Source organism: Macrobrachium rosenbergii, chromosome 15, assembly GCF_040412425.1.
Source record: "Macrobrachium rosenbergii isolate ZJJX-2024 chromosome 15, ASM4041242v1, whole genome shotgun sequence".
Classification (NCBI taxonomy): domain Eukaryota; kingdom Metazoa; phylum Arthropoda; class Malacostraca; order Decapoda; family Palaemonidae; genus Macrobrachium; species Macrobrachium rosenbergii.
This window is the reverse complement of record NC_089755.1, coordinates 8,902,236-8,917,359: the sequence shown is the minus strand read 5'-3', so window position 1 is coordinate 8,917,359 and position 15,124 is coordinate 8,902,236. Positions and strand designations below refer to the sequence as shown.

General features: G+C 35.3%; 1 protein-coding gene across 1 annotated transcript; it reads right to left on the bottom strand.

Annotated features, from left to right (window-relative positions):
- Positions 1-1,091: 1,091 nt before the first annotated feature.
- On the bottom strand, positions 1,092-9,626 carry LOC136846440 (uncharacterized). Its single transcript, XM_067117224.1, is given in 7 exon segments — positions 1,092-2,372; positions 3,638-3,776; positions 4,098-4,424; positions 5,096-5,539; positions 6,517-6,713; positions 9,131-9,244; positions 9,246-9,626. Coding segments are annotated over 7 exon segments (2,409 nt in total). The 5' UTR covers positions 9,506-9,626; the 3' UTR covers positions 1,092-1,444.
- Between the last annotated feature and the right edge of the window lie 5,498 nt (positions 9,627-15,124).

Sequence of the window (15,124 nt, the reverse complement as noted above, 5' to 3'; positions counted from 1 at the left end):
ATAGTTATTATAGATGTATACAGAAAATATGTATCAACTATGTTGTACCAGCTAATATTTACACTGGCGCTTATCAAGTTACTGAGAGATGCATGGCATATGGGACCATTGCTCAATGAAACACGCAGACAGCCATGCCCTTGGCAATCAGCCGCTTCATTACATAATAATTCATGCAGAAGCACCAGTTCTGAGAATATAATCTCGTGAGAGGTTAGGTTATAATATTGGTAAATATAATTATTAAAAAAAGTACCGAGATACGCAAGGCATATGGCTGGCAACATTGCTCAATGAAACACACCAGAAGGGCTATGATCCCATGTCAATCAGCTGTTTCGTTACGTAATACTTCACCCGTTGAAAAAATGACTTAACTACTTATATTGGCCTCGACAGGAGGACTATGATCCCCTGGCAATCAGCTGTTTCGTTACGTAATACTTCACCCGTTGAAAAAATGACTCAACTACTCATATTGGCCTTGACACATAGGCATTTAGTACATGAAGTAGGTTGGCAGTTTAAAATTTTTGTTACTTTGAATTTTATTTGGAATCATTGTACCCTTCAAAATGGAAATTTTGCCCTGTTGATCATATATATTTCTTCTGCGAGTTGATTTGTTCTTTGCTGCTTATATACATATGTATTTTCTATTGTTGTTTTGTAGTTTTGACTCAATGTTTTTGAAATGTACATATTTAGTCAGGTTAGGCTAGAATACGGATGGTAGGTAATTCATGTTCGGAAGTATACATGGTGCGAGACAGGAAATATAGACCTTTATTTTAGTTGCTAGGGTAAATCTATGTTGCAATAAAAGAAAGCATATTCTTTTAATAATATCCAACGGAAATGAGTTGCAGATTCATTCTAGTCAAAGAAAAATATACCAGAAAAAATTTTCAGTTTGCACAGATATGTAATAAAGCACAAATTTACGCTGTGTATTACAACCAAGGCCATGCTCAGGTTTTGTTGTGCAGATATCCTAAACTATGCAAAATTTTTGCTTTGCTTATATTATACATATTACCATTGCAGCCTCGGATACCAAAAAGCTTTCCTTTGCTGATATTTCATTGTAAATTTTAAAATCAACTGCATAGCTTGGAATATAAGGAAAAAAAAAACAAATTATTTACAAAAGATTGTTTTATACAAAAGTTTATTATATACAAAAGATTACTCACATTGTACATCATACCAAAGTTGATTGACTCCAAACTGCACAGTTCCATTGTCAACCAGATACAATAAAAATGGAATAATTCATGTCTTAAGAGCTATGATAAATACATAAAATTAATACGTTGCCTTAACACTAATCAAAAACTATTGTGAAGTGTGAGAAATATGAATTCGAAAATAGGTTTCCTATTTTCCATTTGAATCAAATATATGCCAATAAAAAAAATACATAAATATCACTATTTTTCACTTAATGATTTGTGCCATGAGATTTCCCATTGGCCACGTTGCAGGAAATGTTGTGAGCCAAATTACGGGGACGTTTAGGTTGTGAAGAGACAGCACCTGTCGGATGACGGCCTTTACACAGCGGTGCAGCTCCCCTTGGCCTGCCAGTTGAGCGTCTTGCGATGGAGGTTGGCTGACAAGATATCTTACCTCGCCCAGCTCCACCATTCCTTATTGCACTTCCAGTGCAATGCAGCAAACTATTCAACTGGTTTGCAGTTTTTACGGAATCCAGACGCCTGAAGAACCTCAGTGCTAGGTCTGTATTGCTAGTTCCATAGCGCGCACTGACTCTAACTATGGCATCTGCAACATCATGTGATATTTGCCTAGAGGCAAAATCATCATCATCTGAAGATGACATTGTCTCTGTTCTAGAAATTGGATCCTGTGGCTCCTCTTCCATATCCAGATTTTCTGTCTTCTCACTAACAATTTCTTTTATCTCTGCCTTGCCAGTGATCTCAAAGCCGCCATCCTCATTCAACTTTCTACAAAATGCCACATCAGGGACCTTCTCTTGGCCAACAGCCAAAACTGCTAATCGATAGCGACGTTCATTGCTACTTAAAAATTGCTGGGGCACAGCTGTCATGCTAAACTCGGCACATGCAATTTGGTGTTTGCAAATAGCACCAGTTTGGCCTTGCATGCAAGAGCACAGTCCAATTTGAAGGTCTACATCATTTTTTTTGGTTGGATCAGATTCGCTCTGTACTTTATATTTAGAATTGCCAACCAATTCAACGCTGTCTAATGCAACCTTGGTCGAGATTATTGGCTTTACATGCCGCCTACTCAAGGCCACATCGACCAATCGTTGCCTCATGTATACATCGAAAATCTCGACCATAAACATCAGTAGCTGGGCCGTGTTGTATGCCTTGCATTTGAAAAAAAAAATGAAGAAGCAATCCAAACTGTTTGATAAAGTAAAACTAAAACTAGGGCAGTCTGTTAAAAAAATTAATGCAGTTTAACCTGAACTTTTGCCAGCATAGTTTTAAATATATACAGAATTTTTTTTTTCTTAAATTTTGCCAGCATGGGTTTAAATATGTCTCTTTTCTCTCTCTTTCAAGGTAAGACATTTCCATAAAAAATGAGTTTCTACACTTACTGACAAATCATGTTTGCCAGATCAATCAATACAATTAACTGCAAAACATCCAGAGACCTTTGACCCATAGTATTTTCATTGCAGTATAGAGGTTTTTAATTAAACTGGAGCAACTCTCAGCTATTTGGATACCACTTGTTCTTTCCTGTTCCTTTCAATATTCATACTATTGAGCAGTTTTTCAATATAATTTTTATTTTTATATTATTATTATTATTATTATTATTATTATTATTATGTAGTGTCTAAAACACGCAAACCTCACACACACACACACACACACACACATATACATATATATATATACACATATATATATATATATATATATATATATATATATATATAATATAATATATATATATATATAAATATATATATATATATATATATATATATATATATATATTATATATATATATATATATATATATATATATATATATATATATATATATATATATATATATATATATATATATATATATATATATATATATATATCAATATATATATATATATAAACATATATATATATATATATATATATATATATATATATATATATATATATATATATATATATATATATATATATATATATATATATATATGCCAATATATTTATATATATATATAGATATATATATATATATATATATATATATATATATATAGAGAGAGAGAGAGAGAGAGAGAGAGAGAGAGAGAGAGAGAGAGAGAGAGAGAGAGAGAGAGAGAGAGAGAGACACACACACACACTCACTACTAAGATCAGAGCCCACCAATTTCAGCAAGAGGTGATAGCAACTATCAAGGCAGTGTCATCACTTGCTTAGTTGGAGAACTTCAGTTCTGTGAAATTTCATAGCAATAACATCCACCCAACTCCAACCCACCCTCAGCAACTCTCAAGGAAAGTAAAAAGTAGCATCAGTTAAACACATATGCAGACTCATTAAGTATCAGTATATGTACTTTCTTAAATGATGTAATGACAAATATTACCTGTATAATGTACTTATGAATCCTTACCTACTGAGAACAATATCCTTGATTATGCACATTGTTGACTCGCAGAAATTATTTGTATGGTGCCCTCGTAACAATGTACCAGCTCGAAAAGCTATTGCCCAATCTTCCTTCCTTTTAACCAAGGATGCCACATAATTGAAAGTTAAGAAAATATGCTCATTAAAACAAGATTTAAATATGCCAAAAGGAAATTAAAATGGTTAATTAAACAGCAGGACATACAACATTGCAATTTGAAAAGTAAACTTAGTGATAGAATCAATTTTCTTTTCAAATCTGTTCAACTCTTCATTCAAAAGGATCAAAGACCTTGGATTTCATACCAACTTGGTGAATTATAAACAATAGTGACTGACTTTACACTTTAATGAACTATAAAAAAAGGACATTTATAGGGACAGATAGCTGAAGCAATAGTGCACTGAATGCTTCTAAAACTGGACTATTTCACATTACCTTTTGAAAATAGGATATGTAGCCATGAGAGAACAGGATTGGAGAGACTGCCACACCTTATTAAACTCTGCTTTTGAACTAGCATAAACAAGACTTTTCATGGCAGCCATAAGGTCTTGACGATTATCCTTTTGAATTCTATGTTTAGAATCCAATAGCCAACGCCATACCTGCTGAAGCAGGTGGAAAATACATAGGAAACGGTTTGCTGTGGGCCAAGTTGCAGCTAGACTTTTTCTTTCAGCTTCACAGTTGTCAGTCATGAATGACTGTGGAGCTCCTCTGCCATAGAAAGCACATTCACCTAGCATCTCCTTAATCATCCCAAAGCCTGCCAAGCACAAAACAGAACATTAAATATAATTTATAGAAAATATTATTACTGGTATGGATGTTAACAAACAGAATTATAAATTAAATCATCATATTTGCATTATCTGTAATATACAATGGCCTAGTTGGGCACAAACACCTTCTTACTAAATGCATTTACACATTGTACTGTATATGTGTAAAACATTGTGCAAATACTTCATTAAATTTTGTTCACCAAAGAAGAGTAAGGAAAAAAAGTAGACTAACAAAATTCTTGGAGGTGACTGTGCTTGGCACCAGGAAAGTAGTATCACTTAAAGAGGAATACAAATTAAATTTTTGCTTAGGAAAATATTATTGTATGTACTGAACTTCCATATCATCAAAGCAAAGTCAACAATTAGAAAAGATTTTCCAAGAGGTTAGGCGAGTTCTGAGTGAAGGTAAGAATCTAGTGATAGAATACCTGTAGTAGTTAGAGTGAAATGCAGTATTAGGATGAAAGTATGGAGCAGACCCATATGCAATACAGTAAGTCATAAGTGGCTCCCCCCAAAATCCCGGGGTCTCGTGAGTGAGCATGGATTTTGTATTTGAGAGCATGCTATTTAGTCATAAAAATTTTCCCAACATGCCTCTGAAAAAGTTAAAAAATAAAGAATAAAATCATTCATGTAAACTACAAACCTCTGGTCAATGTTACTTGATCTTGACATGATGTGAACGACACAGCCAAAGGAACAGCACCAGCTGGTCCTGCACAAATAAAAGGTATGATAGCTGTGTTCAGTTGGTCTACAGATCCTGTGGCATCTACAAAAACAACTTCCGAGGCTTCTCTTAGATGTCCATGAACCCTCTTCATGAAGGGAGTTACCAAAACCACACAGAATCGTTCATCGTTGTGCTCAACTTTAATCTGTACTTCTGGGTTATCAGCTGCATACTTGTGGATAGCATTAAACATAGACAACGTGTTCAATCCACCATGTTGTTCTTTTACCCATTGGGTCCGCATATATTCCACAGATTTGAGAGATGGATTGACAGATTTGTTTGCTTGTCCTCTCAAATCATCAACCAAATCTAATTTCATAAGGTGGTGTCTGTGAGCCATCGCTGTTGTCATACCTGTAAATATTCTAATGTTAGCCGACAATCGCATTCCAACACAAAAATAAACCTTACTATAGAAGTTATGATACATATACATATTTTCATATCAAGATCTCAGTGCTTATAATATCTACTGCATTCACCGCCACCTTTGAAAGAGTCAAAACTTGGCTAAAATTATCATTTTAAAATAATAGTAACTACAGTAACATCATTACTGCATTGTCCTAGTATACACTGCAATCACTGATCCGGTGATCAAGGAAATCACATTTTGAGGCTCCCAAACATGAATATTATTGAAGAACTACTTACATTTCAATCATAGTACTGAGTCAATGAATTTTATTGTATATTAATAACATCTTTTAGTTAGTCTATTCGGGAGTAATACCGAATTAAAAGCACAAAAATTCATGAATGCATGCAAGGCAAATCTTTTTGAAGTAGCTATTTATGTAAATAAATCATTAGTTATGCCATTTGCAGTTTTAAATGGTAAAAGGCAGTTAATTTACTTTCATATATATCGACAGTACAAATTTTGAAAAAGGGCAGCCCTCAAAATTGTGATATCAGCCTTAAGCATATGTCTTAGGATGTACAGTACTTAATTTGTTCACGACTTCCAAGGGAAAGAGCTGTTGCATGTGTGCCGGTAGTGAGAATTTTTGAAAAAAGGACATGAATTATGGGATAACATTATACATCAATAAACACAGACTATAATTTCTACATTCCTATAAAGGCCTACATTCACTATAGTGACATTATCAGCAGCGTTAACGTTACTTGTTCAGTATAATCAATATAAAATTACCATGTGAAATTTTACATACAATATTATAATTTGTGACACTGAGGTTTTCTAGCTGAATTTAATTCCACTAGATAATTATTATAGTAAAATTCTTTTACAAAAACTTTGAAACAGGTAAATACAAGAACATTACACTAAGTTTGACTGCATTTCAAGAAAAGTGTTATTTTACCTTGCTCAAAGTATCTCTCGAATGTATCTTGGGTACTTGATGTTACTCTCAGTTGATTAAGAGCATCTGCAGAATCAAGGGGATGATTATGCCACCCACGGATTTCAGTAAAACATGGAAAAGACTCCATAAGCTTGTCCCTTTTAAGGGATTGCTTATGAATGATCCTAATTGTGGCATCGACGAAAACTTCACAACTGAGAATGAAATAAATAAATATAATTAGCATATATATATTATATATATAAATAATGCTGCATATTTTATGGCACAAAGTTTTAATAAATATATAAGCAGAGAGAACCGTGTGCGTCTCTATAAACCACTAAGAGCAATCTTAAAAATAGAATTCACATATCTACTCACAACTGCAGTTATTGAATGTCAATTATGCTAAAAAAAAAAAAAAAAAAACGTTGTGCATCGGGGAAGAGTTCATGAGTTCATGCTTAGAAGAAATTGGCTTACCCAAACAACCAGTTCAACTTCCTCAAAGGGGGTGTCTAGCCCCCTATGTTAAGGTAGGGCATTATAGGTGTCTCCTATCATTAGGTCGGGGGGAGCCCCTCAGGTTAAGTGGTTTAGATAGCCTATAAATAGGTCAGGCTAGCTAGGCCTGGTTCCTTTTACACCCAATTACTAATTAGACCCATTTTTGTTTTAGCGACTGAAGGGCTGGATATTTGGAGCTTGAAAGAAATGCATCCAAATGGCATAGGCTGCCCTTAGGTTCTCCACAATTTGTCCTAGCAGTGTGTCACAAATTTGGAATTTTGGTCCTGGGGGACAATATTGATGCCCTATTTATCCTATTTTAGCAATCAATTAGGAGGGTGCAGGGGTCTGCTCCACTCAAATCTAGTTTCAGTAAGCATAAAATTATATAATTTTAAAGCCTTAGTTCCTGTGGACTTATGGGCTGCCCGAGGACAACTGAAAATTGCCATATTTCAGCACTTTGGTAGGTAAAACTTTATCAAGATTGTGTGGCCTTCTGTAATTCCGAAGTAAGAAGTAGCCTAGGCCAGGCAGGTCCCAATGTACAAGTAACAGATGTTCCAAAAATGATCGTTGAAAAAGTAATGTCACCCTGCAGAGGCTGGGGTCAATGTGTCAATAACGAGTATTGTTTCTTAGGTAGTCAAGCAATAGCCTAGGCTAGCTGTGTCCCTAGGTAAAGTAGTGTAGACCACCGAACGGTTGTAGCCCCTTGTATGCAGTGTAGGGGGTCAGCTGGTATGTACGGTAGGGGGTTTGTATGTACGGTAGGATGGATGGATTATGGAATTTAGGGCATAGCCCAAGCGCTGGGACCTATAAGATCATTCAGTGCTGAAATGAAAGTATGGCTAGATGGAAAAATGGGAAATGAAATGAAAATGATAAACTGATGACAATCCTGCACTTGAACAGGACTGTAGATCAGCAAAGGCCATTTTACTCTCCCCCCAGCATTCCGATCATCCAAAGTTATGAAAGATCGTTTTGGCCAGGGGGCCGTATGTACGGTAGGGGTAAGCGCACATGTAATTGTTTGTTTGTATGGTGTTTTTACGTTGCTTAGAACCAGTGGTTATTCAGCAACAGGAGCTTGTATGTATGGTAGGGGGTTAGCCATACAGCCATTTTCATGAATTTCCTTGTGTTAGGCTAATTACGGTCATCTCTATTTTCCCCCACCCAAAAAACCTGGTTTCCCAACAGGGATCCCCTTACCTTTTTACGAAAATTACGACAGAAACTCCGATTTTTGCCCTTTAGCCTATTCTGTCTGTGTTCCCCCACCCAGGTTTCCTGAAAAGGTCCCCCTTACTGTTTGTAGGTATAGGCTTTTGTATAATATTTTACTGCATGTTTTCGAAAATGAATCCACTCCCAAACATACGTTTTTCGGGTGTAGCTATTTTTGGCTATACATAGGTCACGCAAGCTTTGTAAAGTTTTACCCTTTGATCTTAGGTAAGGCCTGCCTCTTACGTGTAAGCCTATTCAGGTATGGCCTAAGACCCTAAGACTAGGTTTTAGGTTAGACTTCTTAAATATGAATGAGTAAAATTACATGGAAAAATACTACTTACCCAGTAACAGTCTTCATTAATTCTAAGCCGGCTGTCCGCGGTGAGCTAGACAACGGCAATTGACGTTTTCCTATGTTATTTTACTTGCTTTACAAGAATTTAAAGTAATATTTTGCCGGCCGGCTGTAACTAAACTGTCATTGACCTTTGAAGACTACGTGACTTGAATTGCCTAACGAGGGGTAGGTCTAAGCCGGCATTCCGCGGCAAGCCCCCCACCCCTCCATAGCTAATACGGCAAAATTGTAACCAGTAAACACCCCTAAAAATACCAACATAACGTACCCTAGGGGTGTTTACTGGTTACAATTTTGCCATATTAGCCATGGAGGGTGGGGGGGCTTGCCGCGGAATGCCGGCTTAGACCTCCCCTGCGTTAGGTAATTCAAGTCGTGCAGTCTTCAAAGGTCAATTACAGTTTAGTTACAACCGGCCGACAAAATATTACTTTAAATTCTTGTAAAGCAAGTAAAATAACATAGAAAAACGCCAATTGCCACAGTCTAGCTCACCGCGGACAGCCGGCTTAGAATTACCCAGTCTTCTTCACACCTTTGTGCTTGAATTTGTTGCTGTGATGGCAGAGTAATTTTTGACGAAATAATTTCTTCACTCCAATAGGGTACAGTTTATAGGAGTTGAAAAATACAATTCTTGATGTTGAATATTTCTCTCCACTTGTCGAAATCTTCCCTTGATTTAGCATTAGTTCGTAAGCGCACGAAATCTTGATTTTTCTGCAAAATAATATTATGGAAGCCACTGCCTTCAAAATCTAGCAACTCGGGATTTCTTGTACACTTCATAGTGACTAAAGTACAAGTAACACACGACGAAAACAACAGACAAGGAGGACTATAGACTACAGACTCAATCAATTCGACAGAAGTTACAGAACAGGAACAGCACATGCAGTTTGTTTACATTGAGCAATGGTGCCATATACCTTGCGTACTCAGACTCTCAGTACCTTTTTATAATAATAAGCGCCAGCGTAAATGCTAGCTGGTACAGCATAGTTGATACATATATTCTGTATGCATCTATAATAACTAATATATTTACCAATATTATAACGTATTATATAAGATTAATATTTTCAAAACTGGTGCGGTTGCAAAAATTAAGAAAAGTTTGTAGATGGTAACACTAGGAGGGCGGAGTCTCCCAACGTCACCGCTCCAAAACACCTCTGATTGGTTCTAATATCCGAGAAGGTTTATTTCCATCCAGACTTCAGGAATATGCGGCCGGGAGTGTCACTTGCTATGGTGTCTGTTGCTGGTCTTTGCACAGTAGGTCGTCTAATGCTGGTGGTAGGAAAGAACTTCCAGGGTTGTATTTGATGAGGGCTTTACTTGCTGTATCGGAGAGTTACTGGCGCAGTGCAGTAACCAAGAAAAGTCAGTCATTAGAAAAATAGAGAAAACTTTATATAAACTGAATGCAGCTGATGTAGCAATTATTTTCAATAATACTTGTTTGAAAGAGGGTCTACTACCCACATATAATATAATAATAATAATAATAATAATAATAATAATAATAATAATAATAATAGTAAAAACAACAACAACATCAATAATAATAATAATAATAATAATAATAATAATAATAATAATAATAATAATAATAAAAGGAATCGAGAACAACCAATTCCTGACTTTGGTGACTTGCCGTCACTCGATGGTCCCATTGGCTCTGGCCTCACTGTGTCCCATTCCCCCTCTCCTATGAGGCTCATTCTCATTAGTGAGCTTAATGTCATTTCATTCCAGTTACGGTAAGGACTTTAAATGTCCGATAAAAAGCCAAAATGGTTCTGATAAAGGAAATATATGAAGTGTCTTCATTAAAGTTTGAGGCAATTAAGGTCTGATAATGTTAAATAGGAGTGGATATTTTGAGAGAGAGAGAGAGAGAGAGAGAGAGAGAGAGAGAGAGAGAGATAGTTGTAATAAATAAAGTACTACCGCAGCATAATTTATCTGGGAAAATAATTTGTCGTAAGTCGCTGTCTTTCCATTTCCGCGAACAGAAAAATTAAGGAAGTTTTTTTGGCTCCAATTTTCCGATTTCCTTTTGTTTGTGCAAAGGATTTTTAGCAGACACGGAACAATAAAAGCTTGAGTTAATTAGATCAGGTTGTATCCAGTCGCTTTGGGGAAACAGACGGACAGACAGACAGGCAGAGAGAGAGAGAGAGAGAGAGAGAGAGAGAGAGAGAGAGAGAGAGAGAGATAGTACGTTACTGTTCAGTTTTCCAGTCGTCATCAGAACTGGGAGTCATATGTTAACACGTCTAACAAATAAACGAAACATGGCAGATATTCTATTGGGGAATCTGAGTAAGAGACGAAAAATGTGTCTATAAGTAAATAGAAAATCACTTTTATGTAAACAATTCACGCTTGCAAACTCTTCACAAGATAAACAATACTGAAACCTTCAACAGCAAATTTTCTGATATAACATAGCGCGTCGTTGTACAGAACATTGAACTAAACAATCTCTGTCATTTTTCATGTCCTGTTGACAAGACTGAAGACTTACTCTCTCGACAAGAGTCTGTCATGATGCGTGTGCGCGCGTACGTGTTTTAAATTTTGCCACCAGTACTTTGACGTACGACGAAATTCTACAAAATAATTTTTGCTTCATAGATGCAAGCACTACTTCCGACAATCAGCTGAACGCTAGTCAGTGCGAATATTGAATTATTTAATGCAACCAGTTATTAAATTCATTTTCAGCCTAAGTCGTAAGTACAGGGAATAAGATAAGGTACTCAGGAACATTTTTTCCATTTACTAGTTTAGGCAGAGAATTAGCGAATGAATGGCCATCATAATCTGTAACATTATCGAATATTACCGCACGTTTCGGTAAAATGGCAATTATTGCACGGTAATTACAGCGTGAACTGTCTCCGATGCTCTTGTGGTCTGTTGAATCTTAGTTGTCTGTGAAGATTTTCTTTGAAACAATATATATCTACACAAAATTTCCATATATATATATATATATACATATATATATATATATATATATATATATATATATATATATGTATGTATATATATATATATATATATATATATATATATATATATATATATATATATATATATATATATATATATATATATATATATATATCTTTCTTTTACATTCGAATAAGGTAATACCTTTTTATTACCGCTAAACTAAAAATAAAAGTCCAAGCAATTAAACATCTGTTATTCTTCTAACGAACAATGCCACAGAAACTGGAACAGCCACTCGCCCTCACTCTCTCTCTCTCTTTCTCTCTCTCCATGAGAGAAACAAGGTCATCAAGGTCTGAATTTTCCTGCGTATCGTCGAATACTTCAGCACAACGACCGCCATTACTCGGCAATTAGGTGTAATGTCTTCCAGGTAAAGTAAGAAGTTCAACAACACTAATTTTGGTCTCATGACTTTCTGAAATCGTATCGGAAACTTTGGCGTTGTAAATAGTTTGCGGATTAATGGTTTTGCAGAGTTCATTTTCCTCGATTGGTCCAGCTCTTCTGAGCAACTCAAGTTTGCAGTTAAAATCAATTAGTGCTATTGCATTCTCGCGCAGTTTACTGAATATCCTGATCTTTCTATGAAAGGATTTTGTAAACCTCATTTCCTGAGACCATTTCGGGGGGAAAATATATTTTCAGGTATCTAAATAAGCAAGACTACGCCAAACTTTCTCGCCCAAAGTGTTAAGTATCCAGATCTTTATGCAATAGGATTTTGCAGGAAAAACATTATTTCCTGAGACCATCTCTCGGGGTTAAGCAACACTCTCAGGCAGAGCATTCTCAGCTCAAGGGATTGGGGAAACTGATAACATTGTTATGTTGCATACGCTCTGCGGTCCGTAATAATCATGCTCATAATTTTGTTCCTCTTTACCTTCTCATAACTATGCAGTTTCATCCGCTAATAACAAATGTATTATAAAAGATGTTTCCGTGATATTTATAAATAGCATCACTCAATATATATTCACTGAATGGAAGCCATTCGTTCAGTAATGGAAATCTGGGTTCAAAAGCTTGGTGGCTTTTGGTCTGGAGAGAAAATTGTGTACGTTAACATCAAACTGAAGAAGAGGCATAAATATATATTCGATGAATAATTTAAAATGATTTTACCAGACATGTAGATGATCTAATGTTTTAGCAGATTCAGTCAGCTGACTTGATATTTTCAATTTTATCATGATATTTGTATCAATTCACTTTATGCTTCATACACATAAATTATAGACATACGATTTATTCCAAGTTTGCTGAGCATATTAATGGGCCTTCTTATCTCACCAATGTGTTTCTGCTGGAGATGGTGATATCGTCTCCACTTTTCCCTTCAGATATCTGCTCTCTCCTGCCCTTTCCATAATTCATTAAATAGATTTAATACCCATTTCCCAACCCATTCACTGCCTTCTACTTCCTCTACGCATATTATTTTAGGGATTATTCTCTTTATTCAATTACAATTCAAAGTTTGGCGTATAGGTAAAATAAAACATTTAGGAATCTTAAACCATTTTCAGGAAGCTCTAGGAATGCAATGAAATATAAAATTTAGGCCAAAAGCCACGCGCTGGGGCCTATGAGGTCATTCAGCGCTGAAAGGGAAATTGAGAGTTAAGGTTACAATGGTACATTAGGATGAAAATCTTCTGCAGTTCCACTATGAAACAATTGTTAGGAGAGGGTTGAGGAAAGTAAGACGGAAGAAAGAGCATAAGAACGGAGGTACAGTAAAAGGAATGAAACGGATTGCAGCTAGGGGCTGAAAGGACGCTGCAAAGAACCTTAAGAAAAGCCTAAAGTGCACCGTGTGAGGCGTACTGACAGCACTATCCCTTTACGGGGAACATGGGACAGTGGCTTGATATCGATATCTACATCCGAAAAAACACTGAATGTACAATTTCCAGAGAAGCGAAAAATGATGGAAAGGAACTAATGGGTGCGACAGAGTGACGGCTTCTCTGTATATATTTTCCTCCTATAACTAAAACCTCCTCTTTTCCTGGAGGTCCTCTCTGGCGTAACTCCAAAACTTCTTGTAACCTTCCCAGAAAAGAATATTGAGGCTGCCTCTAAAATTACTGGGAAAAGTCTTCATAAAAGTTAAGGCGAAAAATCTGATCAAGGACACACCACACGGGATCGTTCTTCGCTTCAAAAGAATGTGACAAACTCTTCTTTTTTCTTTTTTCTCTTTTATTTATCTTCTTAAGGAAGCCGAGAGAGTCTTTGTAAAGCGTTTTAAAGGTACAGCTTTTATCGGAACTTTCTTATGTTTTATATATGATGTATTTCTTGGAAAACGTCGTGATGTTAAGATTCTACAGCGCGCAAATCTGTACTACTTGGATCTGCTAAGCTGTCTTCAATTCGAGTTCTGAATTGCAAAACTAAACATGCATTCTAATCAATAATAAATATATATAGTCAAATCCTATGCTGTACTATTTTGTAATTAAGAAATGAACACATGACAAACGCCAACTTCGCCACTCCAAAAATCCTCATAGCCAGGAAATAGGCGAAGAGATTTCTGAAAGCTCTCCGGTGAAAGATTTTCAAAACATGACGCAATGTCCCCCCAAAAATGGATAAAGTTGACCAAAAAAGTTTTTAATGCGACGGTTTCTGACACACAAAAGAGGAAACCTCTTTTGATTTAAATAATTCAGTGGGACGAGAGTATATTATCAAGAAAATCTTGATCACTCGATTTTCATTATTCAGTTGTTATTCATCAAAAGGAGGTCTTTGGGGAATATGCTTTCTTTAATGGACGCTGATCGGAATTAGAAGGTAAAATGGAAGTTCTGATTTTCTCAGTGATATTTAGCCTAAGGCAAAGGAGTTGGTGCAATCACCTGTTTTGCCTCTTGAAGGATATTAGATTCCTGGTGAACGGAAAGACACATACGAGACATTATATATATATATATATATATATATATATATATATATATATATATATATATATATATATATACATATGTATATATATATATATATATATATATATATATATATATATATATATATATATATATATATAAATACATACATACATATAATGAAATCCTCATAAAAGTTTGCACAAATGTCTATGAAGTTTTTATTGCAGCAAACAGGGAGTCAGAGCAGAACAGAAGAACAAAAAGAGAACAGTGTTTGAATAATAACATCCCATGAACACTGTTATTCTTGTTCAGACTGCTTTTGAGTATTTTATACTAAAAGAGTCTTTGTTCTCTGTAAGTATTTCTTTGGAGGATACGGCCGGTCGTTAGATCAGCGAGTTTAATGTTGAGTCTGGTCAGTAACTGGATAATATAATATATATATATATATATATATATATATATATATATATATATATATATATATATATATATATATATATATATATATATATATATATAATGAAAAGTTTGTAAACCCTGAATGAGGCAAAATATTACTACATCAGAACGA